The sequence below is a fragment of the Melanerpes formicivorus genome, unplaced genomic scaffold (assembly GCF_026170545.1).
Source record: "Melanerpes formicivorus ecotype bairdi unplaced genomic scaffold, bMelFor1.0.p_v2 SCAF_123, whole genome shotgun sequence".
Classification (NCBI taxonomy): Eukaryota; Metazoa; Chordata; class Aves; order Piciformes; family Picidae; genus Melanerpes; species Melanerpes formicivorus.
The window spans coordinates 523,262-543,844 of NW_027142475.1; the positions used below are offsets into that span (position 1 = coordinate 523,262).

General features: G+C 55.7%; 1 protein-coding gene across 9 annotated transcripts in view; it reads right to left on the reverse strand.

Annotated features, from left to right (window-relative positions):
- Positions 1-2,848: 2,848 nt before the first annotated feature.
- CADM1 (cell adhesion molecule 1) overlaps positions 2,849-20,583 on the reverse strand; it is a 131,516-nt gene continuing 113,781 nt past the window's right edge. For 2 of the 9 annotated variants that reach the window (XM_068167795.1, XM_068167794.1), the window contains 5 exons: positions 18,781-18,813; positions 13,653-13,706; positions 11,685-11,765; positions 5,822-5,953; positions 2,849-5,096 (listed from right to left, as the gene is read on the reverse strand). In XM_068167795.1, the coding sequence (XP_068023896.1) occupies positions 4,978-5,096; positions 5,822-5,953; positions 11,685-11,765; positions 13,653-13,706; positions 18,781-18,813 (419 nt within the window). In that variant the 3' untranslated portion in view covers positions 2,849-4,977. Of the gene's footprint in view, positions 5,097-5,821; positions 5,954-11,684; positions 11,766-13,652; positions 13,707-18,589; positions 18,746-18,780; positions 18,814-20,583 lie in introns of those variants that run through there. The other 7 variants (XM_068167798.1, XM_068167796.1, XM_068167800.1 and 4 more) reach the window with 4 other exon arrangements.

Consider the following 20,583-nt stretch of genomic DNA (forward strand, 5'->3'; position numbering starts at 1 on the left):
TGGTTTATTTAACTTCACTTTGCTTATTTCACCGCAGTTTGTTTCTTTAACCACACTTCGTTTGTTTACCTAAAGTTTCTTTATTTAACTGAAGCTGACCGCGGAGCTTCTGCAATTTACAGGGCAGCAGCAGGTCAGGCAGAGCTGTTCCTGCGTGCAGAATCTCCTTTCCTTGGTGCCTTCCCGACAAGCATCAGTCAGGACCCCACCACCCTGCCAACTCTCTTCACGTTTTCTGGGGAGCCCTTTCCTGTGCTCCGGGAATGCCTCCACGGCTGCCGCTGGAAACCAGGCACCCTGCTCCGAGCTGTATTGGCTGGAATGATTTCCTCATCTGCATTGATTTAGATGTTAAACTATCAGCCAGAGTGCTGCTTTCTAGATGGGATCTGGGTGGTGTTTTTCCCCTTCCCTGAAATTACACATCCAGATAAAGCAGGTTCATTGAAACTCAGAGGAGGGCACTGTGTGTGAGGGAGATAATCTGCTGCAAATGGCTGGAAAATTGGCACCCCCAGAATGATGGCCTGGCTCTGCCCGGGCTCTAGCCAGGCTGGTTCCAGCTCCTGTGCTGTAAGCACCGCGAATATCCCCAGCGCTCACCGCCAGGCCGCTTTGCTCTTACCTTCGGGGCTCGATGTGCAGCCTGGGCACATAATGGTCCTCATGGAGCAGAGCTGCTGCTGCTGCACAGGGGCCAGTTGCCAGCATCACCTCATGCACAGCTGCTTGCCCCTGAGGCCGTGGAGGGGGGCAAGTGATCGATGCTGAGTGCAGCAGGCATTATCCCAGGAAGCACCCAGCAGCTGCTGCCTGCAGAGTGGGATTGGAGATGCAGAAAAAACCATTAGCCCCTTGCCAGGACGCTCTGATGAGAAGGCAGTGGCCAGGGCCGCTCGACGCTGCCAGCTGTGCCTGCCCCTCGCTCAGTTCCCCCCGGCTTGTTTGAACCACAAGTGAGTTCCCATCACCCTGGCTGCCTTTTGCCCCCTGGCAGTCACATGCCATTTCTCACTACCTGCTTCATGGGGCACAAGCCCTGGGAGCCTGGACTTGTAGCCAGGTCAGCCTGGCAGAAGGGGTGTCCTGCCCAGTGGCAAAGCCTGCTGGCCTGGCAAGCCCTGCCTGGCAGAGGACAAGAGGAGCATCATCAGCTGTGTGAGCCAGGGCACAGGGAAACCCTGCAACTTGCTAAGCTCTAGCAGAGCAACTCAAGGAGGTTCCTGAGCTGGCTGAGTTCTCTGCATGGTGCTCAGGGGTCAGACAGCTGCTGCCCACGCTGGCAGTGCAGGGGGATGGGTGATGCTGGTGCCAGCCTGAGCCGCACGGGAGGAAGGGTTAAGCTGTGGTTGTCCACGCAGCCCTCCCTGCTCCCAGGGGAGGCAGAAATCAGAACCTTTTGAAGCTGCAGCTCAGTAAATCTGTGATCTTTGCAAGCAGCACTCCCTCCTTGGGCCCTTTCCCGAACAGATGGATGCTGCGGTGTGAAATTGCCAAGATTAAAGGCAGCAGCAGTTTCGTACGGCCGGCCGGGGAGCCGCTGGGCTGTGCCAGGCCCAGGCTCCAAAGGCTTGGCAGGGGCCCTGCTCAGCACTCACAGAAGGTGAACAGCCTGCGAGCAGGGCACAGAGGCTCTGGCCAGCCCACAGACAATGAGGAACGCTGGGTCCAGGCCACTCTTGGCCATAAATAAATCATGGACCGCTGGCACTGCTTGGCTCTCACCAAGGCTCAGCTGGCAGCAGGGATCACAACTGGATCCTTAATGAGCTGTTAATGTCCCCTCACACTTCTGCAGGGCTCACTCTGGCAAGAAGCAGCAGCCACAAGGTGCAGCAGCAGCTATGCTGGGGCTGAGCCCGGGCAAAAGGGGGTGGTGGTGGCAGAGCTGCTCCCTGGGCTCTGGTGCTTCAAGGGGAACCAACAGCACAAACTGATTTGGAATTCTGGAGCCTTTTAAAGGGAGATGCGAGAAAACCTGGCAACAGCCAGGATGGAGCTGGAGACAGGCATGGGTGAAGGAGGTCACAGAGCTCAGCACTCACCTGCAGCTGTGGGATTTCAGTATTTGTCTGCTGTGAGCAGCTCGTGTCCAGGGCTGCCCCTGCTGCAGCTCAGGGTGAGCTCAGCTACAGATCCCTTTGCTCCCGGGGTAAACACCAGCGTGGGATGAGCAGCAGGAGGCACCACGGCACACTGCTGACTTCAGGCCATACTTCCAGCTGCTCACAGCAAGGCTGAGCCTGGAGATTAACCTGAGAGGACATCCCTTAGGATGAGGTGCTGGGAGCATGGGGGAGTGGAAGTGCTGCTGGTACTTTGCTGCTCCAGGAGAAGCCCCATGGCCTGCTTCCAGCTATGGCAGAATTGCTGCAGGCGGCGGGACCTCCCCGTGCCAGGCAGCCCCTCCGCACCCTGCAGCATCTCACTGGGCTGGGCAGGGGCTGCAGACCTGTTGGGATGATGCAGAAAAGCTTTACCCAAAGCCACAGCAAGGCAAGGGCTTGGCCAGCACAGACCTCACCATCAGGTGCCCTTTGCCTTGGACCATCATCCTCCTTGCCTGGTTCTGTTCCCTGCTCAGCACCATCCCTGCCCTGGCAGGTGAGCCCAGGGCACACAGAGCGCACGAGGGAGCTGCAGCTTTGTAACATTAATCTTTTTTTATTAAGAAGACAGATATTTTATAGTACTTCTTTTCCTTTGTAAAAATGGGATACATGAACCAATACAAAATGTGAATGGGCAGGGATGGATATGTATTTTCTTACACTGCAACATCTTCCATGGACACCTTAAAACAGAACTGGCCTAAGGGGGGGGAAAAAAATAACAGAGGCGGTGTGAATAAAGAACAAGGTTGTTTATCACCGGCTCCGCGCCCGCCGTCCCCAGCACTCCTCTAAACAAGGTTGTTCTTTCTCCACGCTTCGAACTCCTAATGACCTAAAGCTGTACAAAGGAATACTCAACAATACATTTCAAACAGTGCACTGGATACCGAGGGAAAAATACAGGAACCAATATACAACTAAAATGCGGAATTTCCTGCTTTGAGATCCTGCTTGGATTTCCTTCTTGGGGTTTTGTTGGGTTTGTTTTGCTCTGTCCTGCTGCTGCTTTTTGTTTTGTTTGTCACCCAATGTGTGTGGGGGCCGAAATTTTGCGAATCTACCTGAGACGGAAAAAACACCAAAACACATGAACCTGAGACATGTCAACATCGTAAGTCAAAGTCACATCGGTCACACTGCACTAGGTACACTTCCAAAACAAAGATGGGCTGCTCGCCGCCGGGACGCCGATCCCGCGCCCCGCGGGCGGGGAAAGGACCCCCCCTCACCCCCGCCCCCACCCCAACCTGCTGACTGCTTCTCACCACGGTGTGGTTTGGCAATGGTGCTGAAGGCTCAGAAAGGAGATGCGCTCGACACGGGAAAGGGCATCCCCACAAGGGTCTTCTCCTGAGCAGGGGAAGGGCAGAGCGCCGCCACCGGAGGGAGGCGCTCGACGCCCGCGCGCCGCCCCCTGCCCTCCGGACTGCCCCCTGCACTGCCATGGTTCTGCCAAAAGCAATTTGAGCAAACAAAATGAAATAATCAATGCACAAAAGCACTTCCCTCGAGCCCCTAAAAGAACCCCAAGCCTGACACTAGGATTAATGCCTCCCTTAAATAAATCCGCAGACATTTGCCACAGAAACAGTGAAAACAATAAAACAGAATTAAAAACAAACAAACAAAAAAGGATTGCTCCAAATCCATGATTCTCACCAAAACCAATGTCAGCAGACGTCTTCTGACCACCTTCCTCTCCCCCTGCTGGTCCTGATCTCCCTAGAGTCTCCGTTTCACCTATGGCTTTAGAAGTCAGAGAGCGCTGGTGCTGGGCTCCCACCTTCACTCAGCGGCTGTTAAAAGGCAGCGGCGCTGGCCCGGCCGTGCCGGGAGCTCGGCTCCAGCTGGGGGGAGGGGGGGAGGCGACCAGCCCGCTGCGCCCTGCGCCTGCGGGAGGAGGGGGGAGGACGGCAAAAGTGGGGTGCCCGCAGCCCCCCGTCCCCCAGGACGGCCTTGCCTGCCCCGCAGAGTGGGTGGGGAGCTGGGTGAGCAGGACGAAGCGGCTGGCATGGCAAAGGGCCCGAGCCAGCGTCCCTGCCGAGCCCGGCTGGGAGCAGGTAGACTCCGAGCAGGATCTGTGCCTCTCCCTAGAGCAAAACCCAGCTCCAGCTCCTGCTCCCTCCCACACCTTTGCCGAGCTCCAGCCTCGTGCCGAGTCGCCGCCATGGAAAGCACCAGAAGCACCTGTGGGCAGCCACCGACGGCTCCTTGCCGCATCCAAGCCTTAGTGACGATGGAGGGGATGGGACATGGGCACACTGGACTGTGAAGTACGGAATCTAAGATGTGCTGGTTCTCCTCCGGTGAGTGCCGAACGCAAAAGGGTGAAGGGAAAAAGAAAGGAACTCCTCCAAAGGAAGCCAGCGACTCCACGGGGCCCCAGCAGGCAACGCCAGGAACAGAACAGGAAAGGGGAAACGAAGAGCCACAGAAACCCGAAGGGAACTCACACACAGAAGCTCCTCTCCTTCCCAGCCTCCCCCCGACCCCGATGAACAGAAATTAAACAAGGCACAGAATCTTCTGCAAATGACTTCACTAAACTAAATCCAAGCTGGACTTGGCCAACAAAAAGAAGAAAACCCAAACAAACTGAGGTGTCGAACAGCAGAGTGTACTTTACGAGGAATATTTTTACACAGCGAATCCCGGACCCTCCCAGCCTCACACGACTTCTCCTCCTCCTCCTCCCACTGGCTCTTTGTTTGTTTTTTGTTGTTTTTTTCTCTAAGAAAAACAAAAACCCAAAAAAAAAGGACACAAGCTGGTTGCAACCTCCCACATCACTGTCTCTGTAGCGTTTAAATAGGGCCAGTAGTAACCGTCCACGGTTGGACACCTCATGGAGACCAAGGCTGCTCTAGATGAAGTACTCTTTCTTCTCCTCGGAGTTGTTCTGTCCTCCCTCTGCGTTGATGATGGCTGTGTCTGCGTCGGCCGCATCGTCTGCTCCTTTGGCTTCGTGGGTGAAGTATGTACCTGGAGGGCAAGCAGAGGGCTCTGCTGTGGCAGTGAGCGACTGAGCTGTGAGCAGCAGGGGAAAGCGTGGATGGAAAGCCTGCAAATAGCAGGCTGGGCATGGAAAAATGGAGCCAGGAAGGAACCCAGCTGATGCTGCCCGGCGCAGGAGCTCCTGGCTCTGGACACTCTGGGAGCAGCTGGTGCCAGAACCCCCAAGGCCAACGGCACGCTGGGCACTGACGTGCCTGCTCTCACAGGCGGTGGAGTGCCACGCTCTGCGGTGTCTCACTCGGGAAAGAAATTAGGTCACAGCCATTTCCCCCTCTCAGAAGCACACAAGGCTCAGTAAAATTGCATTTTATGCTTTAACTAAAGGAGAGAAATCTCTCAGCTCCACTTTCTCCCTCCTCTAGTGTGCTTTAGGGTTGTTTTTTCCCTTTCTCCTCTCTTCTCAAGGTCGTTCACCCCATCCCAGCCTCCCAGCCTCTGCCAGCTTCTCCACAGGTACCACATAAACCCTGCCTCACACTAAATCCTTTCTGCAAATGTGCACGTGGGGGGATGGTCACAGCTGTGGGGATTTGGATTTGCTCTGGAAGCTGCAACAAGTCCCCAGGAGGTTTCGCACAAAGCCAAGCCAGCGAGGCACACGTGTCGGGCTCAGGTCAGCAAAGGGGCTCTCGCCTGGCTCGTCACCACGAGCACCACATCCTTTCACTGCGCAGTGCCAGGCCTTGTCTTACCTTTATGTCTGGCAAAATATCGCCCTAAGATGATGAGCAGGCAAAGCATGGCAAACACGACCACGGCCACGACGCCACCCACCACGGCGTGGTCCACGCTGCGGATCACTCCCTCCTCACCCGCGCGGGAATCTGTGGAGGTCAGAAGAGGAATAAGAATTGGGGACTCGCTGCGCTGCGCTCAGACGGGTCGGGCTGCAGCTGCTCTCAGGACTGGAAAAGCCACCCTGGTGCTCTCCAGAGGGAAAGGGGCAAAGCACGGAGCTAGCTAGGCAGATGAGTTCGGGCAGAGGAGCTCCGTCCTGAGCCCAACTGATCTGGTGGCTCGACCCGCAAGGTGCTCTCCACTACAAGCAGCAGCACTACGACTACGCAGGTGGGAGAGAGCTGAGAGGAGAGGGGAGGAGAGGAGAGATGGAGTCATCGGTGGGGACGTGTTTGGGGAAATTTCCCTAGGAGGCTCCCCAAAGGTCACCCTTCCCAGGAGGCAGGGCACAGGGCACAGGAGCACCACAAGGGAACATTCCTCGTTAGCTCTGGAGAAACACCATCAAGGAGTGCCCAGAACACCAGAACACTGCAGCTTTAGTCCCAAAAGCTTCCTCACCAAGAAATGTCCAAACCAGCAGGTGAAGGTGTTTGCAACCAGCCTCTCCCCAACCCACCCCTTGCTGTCCGACACAGCTCTCCATGTCAGAGACATGAAGCTGCTGACCCCAGCCCTAAGCAGCCCTTCAGGAGCAGAGAGGCAGCACTAACGGCGCGGTGCCTCCGACCACTGCGCTTCTTCACCTCCTCGCTGTGCAATTCCTTTCCCTTCCTAAGCTGCTCTCCCCGGGGACGCCGTCAGGCGGCAGGGGAGTGAGGGATGTGGCGGGGGCGCGGCTCGGCCCCGCTGGGCTGTGGCCGTGTGAAGTGGATGGATTGCAGGGTAAACAACTTTAATTTAAGAAGGCAGCTACATCACCTCTCGCCGCAACCCTAATGGCAGCCCAGATTTATAAGGCAGTAAAACCCAATTATTCTCCCCTTGATTAATACATTAACATTTTGGAATAGAAGCTAAACCATTGTCTCCCTCTCTTTCTTTCTCCCGGAGTCAGGCGCGACACCTCCATTAGGATGATTTACCGGCCGTACCTCACTATTTAAGCACAGCAGCAACAGAAACGGTAAAAATCTTTTAACTTTACATGATTTGTGAAGTCAGATGTGAAGGATTTACCATTTAAATCTTTCACTACAAGAAGCACATGGCCCATAAATCTGCCGGGCGCGCGGCTGCCCGGGCACTCGGAGGGCTGCGTTCCGCCGGCGCGCCGCAGAGTGCAAGCGCCAGGCAATTTTTAAGAAAGATTTATCTCCGTCTCCCTCCACAGAACAGAGCAAATCTCTGAAGCCTCCACCTCTAATAATATTTGAAGTTTATCGATCAAGCGTACAGCTCCGTGACAGCTGAAGGTAATGGTGCTCTTTTGAGCCCAGACCCGATACAAAGCTCGGGAGCAGCAGCCTGGGATTTACGCTTCCCATCGATATTTCCAATTCTGCTCTGAGATTAAGGACTGAGGGACCCAAGCAAATAACTCCTGACTGAGAGCACCATAAAGTGCCCTTTAATTAAAACAATTGAAGGAAAAAAAAAAACCCAACCCTTGAGTGGTTCTTTGAGTGACTTCACAACGCAGGAGCCCTGGCACGGGCAGCTGGATGCCCAGGCTGGACTGGGGCAAGGGGCCAGAGCAGAATCCCTGCCAGATAAAAACTGTCCCTGAGAAGATCAAAAGTGGGGCCAAAAAAGACTCTGCTGCAAACCAGAGGTGTTCAGGGTCATGACACCTACACCTGAGCAAAATGGGCAACCCTGGGCATCTAAAAGCAGCCTTTGCCTCCCCTAATCCTGGCCCTTGAGGAGCTGCTCACCATAACTCAACCAGACCTGGCTCCGCTGCTGGAGCAGCTGCTCCAGACAAGCTCCACTCCACTTTCATTTCATTTGTTCAGAACCTCAGCACCCAGCCCAGCTGGGCTGCTTGCAGGAGACAGCCATGTCCCAGCCCAGGAGGATGGATGTCTTGCTGACATCTGGAGCAGCTGAGGGGGATGAACACACAGCTCTGTAATGTGCCCCCAGCAGGCTGTTGCACCAAGAGATGTTTTGTCATAATCACCATAAATTCAAGCTCTGGAAAGACCAAGGCTGGGTGTGGTTGTCCTGGCAGCCTTGGTGCCACCACACCCACCTCAGCCACACAGCCAAGTCTGGCTCACTGGAAGCTGTGCCAGAGCCTTCCAGTGTGACATCAGCCCCTCTGCTGCTATTCCTCATCCACATCACCTCCAACCTCTCACCCAGCTGCACCTGCCCTGACGTCAGCCTGTTCCAAGCAGCTCCACTGCACTCCAGCAGCACCTGTGGGACCCTCCCATTCCCTGCTACTCCTCATTTCCTTGGGAATTAAAAGGAAAGTGCCAGGTCTGTGGAGCAAGGAAGAACTCCCCACATTTGTGCCAAGAAAGTTTGACCTCAAAAACTGGCATCTGCCACAGCCTGCTGTCTCCAGTTCACAAAAGCCATCCCTGCCTCATCTCTGCGATTGAAGCAGGAATCACAACTTCATTACTGAAGAGGGAGCAGATGAGATGGCAGCAACTGACAAAATGCCACATTATTTGCTAATCCTAATATGTTATTCTTCCCCAAGATTTGCTTTTCTCAGCACCAATTCAATTATAGATGCTACAAATCCTTCTGACATTTAATTCCCTCTTGTCAGAGAGTGGTAAATGTACACAGGCAGCGCTTTCCCATTAAGATGTTAATACATACTGGAGCCTGCTGGCCCCCAAGCCAATCGGCGGGCTTGGCGGTTCTGCCTCTGGTTCTGGGGCAGGCAGGAGGAGGGAGGGAGGAGCCAGGGGAAGGGGCAGACCTGGCAGCACGTTGTGAGCAACATGTGCCCACCTGGGCGACTACTCTGCGGCTACCGGGCACGGCGGGAGCCGCCGGCTGGGGCGGTGCTTTGCTGGCACCAAAGCACCTTAAAGGAAAACTGCAGTGACAGTGGCACAAGCCACGAGCAACCACTCAGCATCTGCAGAACAAACAAATCAATTTTTCCTTTACACTGCCCTGAGGACCAACACAGCCAGGCCCAGCCCTGGAGGGAAGCCACAACTTCCTTGGCTGTGGCACGGAAGGCACCTGCAGGCGATGCAGCTCTGCAGACGGCAGCGGAGGCCCCAGCCCCGGTTCAAGTGGTGGCCAAGGTGAGCCTCTGGAAGTTTGGAATTGGTTTGGGCTGATTGCTGCAGCCCCCTGCTCCTGCAGGCAGCAAACGAGAGATGATTCCACTGATGGCCACCCCTGCAGTTTTCCTTTAACCAAGAAATGCAATTCAGGAGACAGCAGGCAGAGAGGAGAGAGGTGAGCTGGGCTGCTTCCTGCTGCTCACCAGGCTAAGGGAGCTTCTGCCAGCCAGGAGCAGCACCCAGCTGATGCCCAGCTGGGCACCACTCCTGGAACTACTGCCAACTAACACCCGTGTTTGGAACCTGCAGGCCCTGAGCTGTGGGGGGCTTTTGCAGGGGGGACACTTGCAAAAAAGCAAAGCATTCACGATCTGAGGTTTTCTGCCACCTCTGCAGAGGTAACTGTTTAAAAGCAGCCTTCTGTGGGCTGTCTGGAGCCTGTGAGCAGAGCTGGCAGATTTTAATAGCACTGCCCTATGAATGTGGGTCAGTGCTGGCAGCAAGGCTCAGCAGATGGAAGGCTTTGCTCCTCCCAGCCACTCAGTAAAAAGGTTCCACTCAATTCTTTTCTAACGAGGCTTTAAAATATATATAGACAGAAGCACTGTGCACGCTGGAGCCTGCACTCTTTCCCTGCATGGCAGCACCTCAAGACGAAGAGCAGGTTGGACCTGGCTGACTGCACCACCTGATGCTCATGACACCTGCTCTAAAAGCTGCAGACCCATCGGGCTCACACCATGTTGTTTTTAACCTCAGTGCTCCCCTGGCTGTCAGAACAGGGCCTGCACAGCTCCAAGAGCCAGGCTTGGAACTGTCCTTGGGCACAGAGCCCTTGGCACAAGCAGGCATCCTGTCATGGCCAAAGGCTCCTTCCTGGTGACCTCCTGTGTAGGAGCAGCCAGACCCTGGGCTGAGCTTAGCCTCCTTCCCTCACTGCAGGGACCACACTGGTGGTCATCAAGACCTCCAGCAGCATCTCTGCCCACTCTCCCTGCATTCTCCAGCACTATGCCTGATTAAGGCTCCTCCATTGCTCAGCACCAGAGGGTGAAGCCAACGCAGCACTCAGAGCTGTGGCCCTTCTGCCAGCTTGGGTTTGGATCCTGTCTCTTTGGGCATCTCTGAGCAGCCCTGAGCTTGTCCTACGTACACTTGTGCTGTAAAAGCAGAAAGGTGGTGAGGTTTTTAACAGAGCAGAGAGGGTAACTCTGCCTCAGTTGGATTTATTGCTGCACTCCCACAAAAATTCATCTGAATTTTCTGGGTGAAAATCAATTCCAAGCTGCTGATGCAGGACAGCACAGCCTGAAGCGGTGCACCTGGGAAGCCTACACACAACTCCACCAATAGCCACCCTCCTTCCCACATGTTACTGCCACATCTGGGCCAAGGCAGGGCAAAGGAAACCTGCACCCATTTCGCTGAAGAATTCCTAACTTGGCCATTTTTCCTTCCTCCTCTCAAAGTTTAGTTTATTAAACACTTAACCGCCCACATGCCACTGCCGGGCATGATGTAGGACGGCTGAAGCTGCTGCTGTGCTCCTCAAAAGCTGGTAAGGCAACTAATCCTCTTTGCTACGAGGTAGGAAGCTGACAGCCAGCAGCAACACCTCCCCCTGAATCTGTGGTCAGTTCTTCTGTGGAATGAAGCTTCTGAAGCCAAGGGGCAGCACCAGAAGCTGGGGCCGGTGCCGGTGGGCAGGGCTGGGGGAAGCACAGGCTGAGTGCTGCAGAAGCACCACAAAGCGCCTGCCCACGGTGTGGGAGGGCAGAAATCTCTGTGACAGGATGAGCAAGAACATTACTCAGTGCTGCAGCATGGCACTGGGTGCTCCCCCTGCCCTGCTGCATCGATGGGCTGCTGGAGCGTGGCGCTAACCTGTTTGTCGGAGCCTAATTGAATTTGGTCTAATTGAAGGCAGAGAAATTCAAGGAGTTAATCCTTCTGCAATCAATAAGCTCCCCTTCAGTGACCCATTCTGAGATCGCTTCATAACAAATCATGTGCTGTGTTTTAATAAATTTAATCACTACAACAGGTGCTGGATGCTTCCCGGTGCTCCTGCAGGCTCCTCGCTGCTAGAGAGCGGAGCCCTGCTCTCGATCGATAGCTATTGATTCATCAGCATCCCCCTTGAGCAAAGGTGCTAATCAGGCCCAGATTAGTTAATCAGACCTGGGGTGGAGACTATGCAGGTCTTTCTTGATTGCTCCCTGGTTCACAAGAGGTGTACCAACACCCTCGAGCAGAGTAGAGACCGTGCCACAGCCTGGATACAGGGCTGGGGAGTTGGGGCCCTGTGTGACTGCGGTGGGAACACAACAGCAGCAGGTGAGGTACAGCCAGATGCAGCTACAGTTGTGTGTGCACAGCCAGCTGTGGCTGTACTCTGTGTGTGCACAGCCAGCTCGCCCTGGTGATCCCTGGCACTGCCAGAATCCCTCCTGTGAGGCGAGGCTGCGCGGCAGCAGCAGGATAAGAAGCCCTGAGCACTAAGTCAGCCCTGTCCATACCCTACAGGCTCTGCCTTAGGAAGGAGAGGAGGTTTGCGTGGCACAGACACACACAGCTCGACCAGGGGAAGCGACACAGCTCTGGAAGCTACCTGGGCGGAAGGCAAGGGATGCGTTACTTAAGTGCATGGTTGGCAGAGCCTCCGTTGAAGCATTTAGCAGGACAGGAGTACCTGGAAGGAACAGCAGACTGAGCAAACACCGCGCCACAGCCGCACCACCTCCGGATGCCCGGCCTGAGGGCACCTGCCCCTGCGTCCCCCTGCGTCCCCCCACGCCCCTGGCCGATCCTGAGGGCTCCCTGCACCTGGTCCCACTGGAGCAGAGCAGCGTTCCCCACAGAGAGCTCAGCTCCGGCACTCACCTGGGACCACCCCTCCGGCAATGTGCCAGCCCCAGCCTGCCAGTGGGACCGTGGTGCCCAGTGTCCCGGCAGCCTGGGCACAGGTGACAGGATGGAGGGCAGAGCATGGCCTGGGGCTCTCTCTAGTGGCTTGGTGTGATCACCCCTTGGGTGTGCATCAGTAACCCAGACAGCACCAAGCAACATTTGGGAATTCTTAGGAAAAAAACCCATCAGTAGTCAAAATGGGTGCAGCAAAATGGGCACCTGGTAGGGCTCCAAGGTGCTCACTGCCAGCAGCAGCTGGCCTCACCCTGCTCCTCTGAGGCCTTGGGGAGACTTCTGCTTGCAATCCAGCTTCAGGAGCAGGGAAACACTGAGCTGTGGAGCAGCACTCACCATTCCACACGGGAACAGCTTCTCTGTGGCACGTGGGAACGTCCTGCTCTGGGGAACAGCAGGGCCAGCAGACACCCATTTTGAGCAATTCCCTGGTGGAATTGTTTCCTGATCTGCTCTTCATTCCCCAGAAGATGTACTTCAAACCCTCCAGATCAAAAGCAGCAACAAAGCTCAGGAGAGCAGAACTCCCCTCTGCCATCCACGCAGCGATCCTGAACGGGCACCCAGAGCTCCTTACCTACAGGAGCTGCCCAGCAAGCCAGAGCAGAGCTGAGCATGGCTCAGGTCTCAGCAGAGGCACCGAGGGACTCCAGAGTTCCTAAGCTCTTGGCCAAAGCATGCCTGGAGTGGCTCACGGGGGGAGGTGCTGCTGGTGTGTTGGGGCAGGAGGAGAGCACTGGGCAGGAGATGAGCACTTGGGGGCTGCTTTTTTTTTGGGCCTTATGTTTTGCTCTGTGCTCAACCCCCTGAAGGGAATGGTGTTGGACCATGACCCTCCCAGGAGACAGAGGGCTGGGTCTTGCCCCATGGCTCAGCACAGGGCCTGTCCTCACCTGGGGCTGGCTCTCCTGGGAGACTTGGTCTCCGAGCCTGCTCGTGGGGAAAAGGAGTTGGCTGAGATGCTCTGGGATGTGGCAGCAAAAAATTGGGGTGAATTTCTACAAACACTTATGGAGACTCTGGGGAACAGGAGGCTCAGAGGTTCAGACTGAGTCTGCACCCCTGATGCCACCACAGGTTTGACTGCACCAACTGCATCCACTGGAGGTGCTTTAACACCTCCTTTGGATCAGCATTGATTGTCAAGGAGAAACTCTAAGGGATACAAAGAGGTTCAAACTATTTACCTGGCTTTGTCTCTGCTCACAGGACAATCACCTCCTTTTCACGCCAGTCTGCCTCTGGTGCCATGAAAGCCACCAGGCAGCCAGCTCTGGCTATGCCGTTCAAGGTGGCTCTGCCCAAGGCAGCAGAGTCCAGTGGTTCCAAACCCTCCAATTTCAACCCAAATCAGCATTCAAACACCTCCCAGCCCCACCGCTGGGAGGGACCCTGCAGGGGTGGTTCTCCCCACTTGGCACACCTCCCAGCCCAGCTTCAAGGGTGCCACACAGAGATGGGTGCCAAAACCAAAAGAAAAAGGGAGGAGAGCCCCAACGAAAGAGCAGACACCGAAGCTGCGCCAGCGAGCGGTGGAGGAGCGGCCAGGCCACAGCGACTGCGGGATGCGACACGGCCACGATGCAGAAACCGGGGGTGGGGGACCAGGGTCTAGTGTAGAAGAGCAGCAGTTTACCTAGGGTCTAGCCCTTACCTGAGAGATCCCCATAGTCCAGCTCCTCTGCCGAATTGGGCAAGTGAGTAAAGCCTTACAAGTAAAAACAAACTGGATTTGCTCTGCGCTTCTCGAGGGACAGAAAAACAGCACACTTGAGAACTGAGGGTGAAGGTCTTGGGGGGAGCAGCTGAGCAGCCAATCGCTTGCCACCTTCTGCCGCCTCGGCAGGGCAAGCTGTGTGACAGGGTTGCAGTAATGTCCTTTATTACAGACAGAAACACTCCTCAGTCTACACTGTTGGCACACGAGACATGGAATCAAACCCACTCACTCATAACAGCATGCAAAGACCCCCAGGCTCTGCCTTTTAGTCACCTCGGGGGAGGGGGGGTCCCAATTTAGCCCAGTTTGGGTTTGGTTCTGTGCACATCTGGCCTCCCAATTTCCCACCAAATCCAATCCTTTGGGGTCGTGCCCACAAGGCAGCTCAGCACTCAGCCACCACTGTGGATTGCCTGCAGAGGCTGCCAGGGGTCTGCAGGTGCAGGCTGCCAGGGGTCTGCAGGTGCAGGCTGCCAGGGGTCTGCAGGTGCAGGCTGCATCCCCACCAAAAATCTGCCCCAGAGTGCCCGGGTCTGGAGCCCTTCTGGAAAAAGAATCTCCTCAAAGCTGAGAAAGCAGGGGGAGAGATGCTCTTGTGACCACCACAGGCAGCTAATGCTGGCTGTACAGCTGTGGTTTTCTGCTCTGTTAGAGAGGTGAATGTTGGGGGTGGTCCACAGGAGGACAGAGATCTTGTGGGGTGACCTTCCCAGCGCAGGTTAGTGTCTGGAGATGACAGGGATGGAGTTAAATGAGGGCTCGCAGCTGCTGCAGGCTGCCCCTGCTGATGGCTGACTCTTGCTGCTGGCTGCTAAAGCAAATGAGTTACTGAGGGGGGGAAATAAAAGCATCTCCCATGAAGAGCCACCACTGGTCACTGGGGAGCCTGGCAGCATGTCACAAGCTGCAGGCTGCTGGGAAAGTGACTTTTGTGAATCCAGAGGTTAGCAGGCTGTGCCCCCGGGGCAGCAGTAAGTGACACATCTATGGGGAGACCTCAGCTCCCTGCAAACAGACCTCGACTCCAAGGGCTGCTGCAATAGCATCGAGTCAGCTGGGAGCTGTGGGCAGAATGACCTCCTAAAAGCAGGAAGCTGTTTGGATTTTGCCTGTGAGCAGCTCCTGGATTTTGGGGAGCTCCCAACAGCTAAACCTAATCACAGCTGACTCACAGGAGCTTGGGACTCCCAAACCGGAGGAGCCATTCAACTTTCATCTCTCCCAGATTGCTTCTGGAGACTCTTCCCTCTGACTTAAAAGCAGCTACACTTCCTCCACCATGAGAAAGGGCAAAGCTGCATTTTTCATGAGGTGAAAAAAAGAGTCATTTTTCAAAAGAAAACTCCACAATGCCAACAACTCAGCTCCTGCCTGCACCTGGCACTCAGAAATGCCACCCAAGGGCTCCCAGCCTGTGTGAGGCATTTCCGAAGGGAGGCAAATTACTTCTTCGTTTTCCTCATTAAACTTTGATGGCAGCCATTACCAGCCCCTTCCTGCACCGCTGCATGCCCAGCCCCCTGCAGCTCCTGGGCCACCACCGAGCATCCTCTGCCCCCCCGGGCACTCGTGCAGTGCCACGGGCACAGCGGGCACGCCCGGTGCCGGAGCCACCTCCCCTTTCCAGGGAGAAGCCAACTCCTGCCTGGCTGCAGCTGTAAATAAGCACTTTGGGATGCTGTTTCATGCCGGGCTCGGTGGCTGAGCGCGCTCTGATGATTTATTCAGCTGCCCCAAGGACCGGAGCCGCACCGGATGGCCGCGGAGGACTTGCTCCGAGGTGCACTGTAAGCAGGGTGCTCTCCAAAGGAAAGGAGGCAGGTGGCCAGGCAGGGCTGACACCAGCATTGGTGCAGAGGGTGCTGAGGCTCTCCTCGGTTCTCCTCATGTGCTGAGCTCTGCCATGGGCCAGCTTTCAGCTACAGGCAGCCCACTGCTTTCTAGAGGCTGAGCCCAAAAAGCAACAGGAGCTTAAGAGAGGAGTGTGAAATGTTCTGGTACTGAACCTTGCTAAGGCCCTCATTAAACATCCCTAGGGGCCCTCAGGGGAGAATTGGCAGAGGACAGAAGAATTTACCTGCTGCATCGTGGGCAAGGCACTGTCCTGGCCCTCCTCCTTCAGCACTGGGATGTGCTCCTGACTTTAACCTTCACTCTGGGCTTCCTGCTTTGCCAGCTTCAGAGGAGGCTCTTTTCACCCTACCTTTCCATGAGGACAGGCAGAAGCTCTGCCCATGCAGGGGCAGCAGCACCTGGTTCCATCTTGGGGAGAGGGCAGCTGAAAGCAGCTCTGAGCACCCCCAGCATTGAGCCTGCATAGGTCTGCCCGAGGGCCCCTAGGCAGCAAGCAGGACCTGTGGCAGTGGGCATGGCCCCAGGGCTTGAAAAGTCCACTCAGGACCTCTCTGAGCTCACAAAACAGGGCTCAAAATTTGGGGAAAAGTGGTGAAAAGAAGTCATGGTTTCCTGTAGCAAAAGAGAACCTGGATAAGGTCATGGCTGCTGGGACAGGTCCTACCTGGCCAGGGGGCAAAACATGAGCTGGGCATCTCGCCTGAAAGGTTCCTCCAAGGGCACAGCCTGGGAAAGGCTGAGCTCCCCAGCTGGGAGATCAAAAAGTGGCAGGTTGGTTGTGAGAGGTAGGAGGCTGCAAAAGGTGGGCATGGCAGAACAAGAGCTGTCTTTGCAGAGTGAGCAGTGGTGGCCTCTCAGAGATGTGACTGCCCCAGCTCCACCACGGCCTGCCTGGGGCTCAGCTGCATGTAGGCAGGGAACTGCCATCTGAGCCTTGCCGGCACCCTGGCACCAGGGAGGGCAAAACGGGGGCTTAGGCTGAGGAAACCCAGCTTAGAGCGGGGCAGCAGCAGCACAAAGCCTTCCTGCCGGCCATGACCATGCTGTTATTGGAGTTCTGGCAATGAACAGTGCAGAGAAAGGAGAAAGTGCATCACAAAATTTACAGTTAAGCTCTCAGTTTCCAACAGAGGAGGTCACAGGGGTCGTGCTGGGTCCCTCATGCATCGCTGCCGGCAGCTCCGCTCCCGAGGGCGGCAGGGGCTGCGCTCCCGCTCGGACATGCACACACACACAGGGCTCCTTCCCCCCAGTCCTCTAGGATGCACTCCAAAACATGACACGACTCAAAAGTCCTTTCCCCGATTGAGGGAGGTATTGTGCTGGCTCCACACTAGCCTCACACTTTGGTTGCTTGGCTTTCTTTTGGTTTCCTTTTCATTACTTCCCCCCCCCCCCCCCCAGCTTTTTGGTTTGGGTTTGTTTTTCTGGGGTTTGGGTTTTTTTTGGTTGGTGGGTGGTTGTTTTTTTTCCCCTTCCCCCAATTTGTTGGAAATTGTTTTTGGAGAAAATCCATTTGGCTGCAGTTCATGCCCATGCATTTCGAGTCATTCCCAGACATGCTCACTCCCATCGGACATCAGTAAGAACAAATGGCCAACACACAGGAACACCTGCTGCACTCCAGACACTCCAGCAACACAAGCTTGGAAAGAAATCCCAAAGTCTTCACGGGAAAAGCAGCCCCTGGGGGCAGGGGCTGGGCAGCTGGGCTGGGTTTTGAGGCAGGAAGGTTTGTGGCAGCTCAGTTCAGGGGGGTGGCTTCTCCCTGTCATTGGCATTTCAGCTGCCAGCCTGCTCGCAGGGCTGGAGGTACTCAGAGACCCTCCCCGAGTTAAAAAGAGGCTTTCTGGGGGCTTTCTCCAATGAGTGAAAACAGGAAAGCCATTGGGAATTGTGTTAAGGAAGTGATCCCTTCCCACTGGAGTGAGACCTGCAGGGAGTTAGTGCCACCAGCTCCAGAGCCAGCTCCTGCAGGCTTCCTGTGGCCCAGGGCTGGGGACAGTCACATTGTGCCTTTGACTCTCACGAATGGCAGAGCAGCACGGGAGGGGATTTCACCTGGCCTCTTACTACCCTGCCAGCACTTTCACTGCAGTAGCTACAAAACACTGAGGTTGAATCTGGCCCTCAAACAAGCACAGGGTAGTTGGTAGGGTGCAGAAAACAGGAATGAGATTGGGACAGAAACCAGGAGGACAGCTGCAGGGTTCCAGTTTTTATATCAAATGGGAAGATGCACCCAAGCAGGTGAGTTCTGTGGGACAGGAGCTGCACCTCCCTCCACTTGACACAGGGCATCAGGACTCCAGCATCACTTTACTCAGTCCCAGCTCCAGGAGCTGCCTCGTGGGGAGCAGGCAGGGAGAGGAGGCTGCTCTGCACTACAGAGCTGTGTCAGGAGCAGCAGCAGAGCTATCCCAGTTAAGGGAAACCAAAATAGCAAACTCAAATATGGATTAGCCTTAATTAACATTGTCAGAGGTTTTGGTTGTGTAGCTGAGAAGTGAGCTCATGCCAAAAAAGGGTCTGCTCCACTTCCAGTCTGGAGGGACTATTTAGGCTGCCTTTGAACATGTAGGAAGCTGGGAAGCTGTCAAGCTGTTAGCCAGACGAGAGGGGTGAGGAGTTTGCTAGACTGCTATGCTGAGAGGGAAGGGCTGCGAGCTGCTTCCGGAGCTCCTTCTGCACTGCAAGCCTGCAGACCTCCCCACTGGCCTCTGCAGAGCATCCCCAGCAGCCAGGCCTGCCCCGTGCCAGGGCTCCTGCTGGACCCAGAGTCTTGGCAACTCAAAGCAAGGGCAAAACGCTCAAGATTCGGAGCGCCTCTGGAACCAGGACGTTTGAATCCCTCTTTCCCAAAGCAGGGTTTCTTTTCCACACGTGAAGCGAGTGCCCTGGCCACCAAGGTGCGTGGGCACAGCTCACTGCCCGGGCACAGCTCACTGCCCGGGCACACGTGCGCTGTCCCCACGGGGCGCCGGTGCCTGCCTGGCACTGCAGCAAGCAGCTGCGAAGCTCACAACAGAGATGACAAGAGCAGACAGACTTTCCAGCCTCAAAAGCCATGTGGTATGGATGAGATCAGTCCACCTGGAGCACGGTTTTCCCTTGAAGACTACGCTTCCCTCTTTTGCTTCCCCTTCCCAGGCTTGTCTTGCCACTCAGCAGGGCTGAGAAATAAGAGAAACAGGAATGTGATACCAACCGTGAACTGCCGGTTCTGTCGTCGCCGTTGTGTCTACACACGGGAACAGAGGATTGGAGGAAGGGAAGAAACAGGAGGAACAGCATGCAAAAAAAGGGAAAATGGGAAAAATGGAACAGATAATATATGAGCAAGCTTTCAAAGAACATTGCGTGACAAGCAATAATCAAATGAAAGGCAAAAAGCATTTGAAGTGAGTTGCACTGTTTGGAAGACATGCCTCCGGGTCAGAAGCTATGAGCCTGAGGAAAACAGGGGCTGGACTCTTCGCCAGGACCTTGCCCTGGTGGTGGCAGAGTCAGGGGAGCAGGGCACGGGGAGCACACCTGCACCAGCGCTCGCGTTGGCACAGACCAAACCAGAAGCTCAGGACCAGGACAAGGAGCTGACACTTGGAGGACAGCTTTTACTCATTCAAACATTGCCTTCGCCAAAGCCCTGGGGCCAGGACCTGATTCTCCCCACAGCTCTCCTCCCCTTCCTTCACCCATGGCAGAGAACCTGCTGGCACAGCCTCTGAACCCAGACTGCTGACAGGTGCCGAGCTAAAAAGGAGCAGACTGCCCCAAATCTCCCATCTGGAACTGAGGGTGTGAGCAGCTCCCCCTGGCCACCCCAAGCCAGGCTCTGGGAGGCTGCATCAGGCAGCACTGCCTCTGCCGCAGCCACGAGCTGGTTAACAACTGCTGGCAGTTCAAACACATCAGGCTGCTGGGGCCAGAGTCTGGAGCTGACTTTACTCCACAGGCTACAAACCACTGGAAGCCTCTCAGGGGCTGCTGCCTTGCCCACAGGGTGATGCTTCAGTTCCTCCAGCTGCTTGCAACAGGCAGTGTTAGACTGACCCAAACCTGAAGGCTTTTCCTGACTGTGCCCAGCGCTGTCTCCTGCACACCAGGAGCTCCAGGCCAGGGTTGTTCTCGTTACCCAGTGGCTGCTTTTTCAGGTACTGGAACCTATCTCCTCTTCACCTGTGGTGGTGCTGGGCAGGCTCCTCACAGCTCAGCTGTAGCCCTGCAATCCCTGCAGACACCCTGGGACCCACAGCTGAGCCCTGGCTTGGAGCAGGCAATGTTTAAAGGAGTAAAAGCACAGAGGGAGTGTCCAGAGGGGCTCTGCTGCCTGTCCCTGCAGAGCAGCCCCGAGCTTGGGTTTGGCAGCAGTGACAGACCCACCGGCATCCCCCCCTGTCCCTGTGCTGCCAAGAGGGGCCTAGGACCAGCAGTCCTCTGGCACCTTTGGAGCCAGCAGTGGGCAGAGGAGGAGCTGCCCCTTGGCAATTTAGCTGAGGGCAGCCCAGGGTCTGGATTTCTGCAGCAGCAGTGAGGACAAGAATCATCCAAGGAGTACACAATACTTACAGGTACAAGCTCTACATGCTTTAGTGAGGAAGCACAACGGAGAACCCCTGCACAATTTTACCCACTGCACCCAGGTTGGCACAACAAACTCTCCAGCTGCCAGCAGCCTGCTCCCACTGCCAGGAGCTGCTGCTCTCCTCTTGGCCAAGCCTACCCCTGCTGCAAGGTGCCTGTGCTTGTTCTCCTGCTGGGAGCTGTGCTGGAGGCTAAGAGGGAAGCCTTCCCAAGCCTTCCTTCCCAAGCCAGGAGAACAGGAGCAGGACCTGCCTGTGTGTCTGGGCAGCCAGCCCCCAGTGTTGCCCTGCTTTAACCAAGCAAATGGTGAAGGGGAAAATGGTGGTGAAGGTGGGGGGAAAGCTGCTGCTTAGGAAGGGCTGCAAACCCAACCATTAACTCCTGAGACAGCATCAATAAAGAGGCTCAGTTTGCTGCCTTCCTGCAA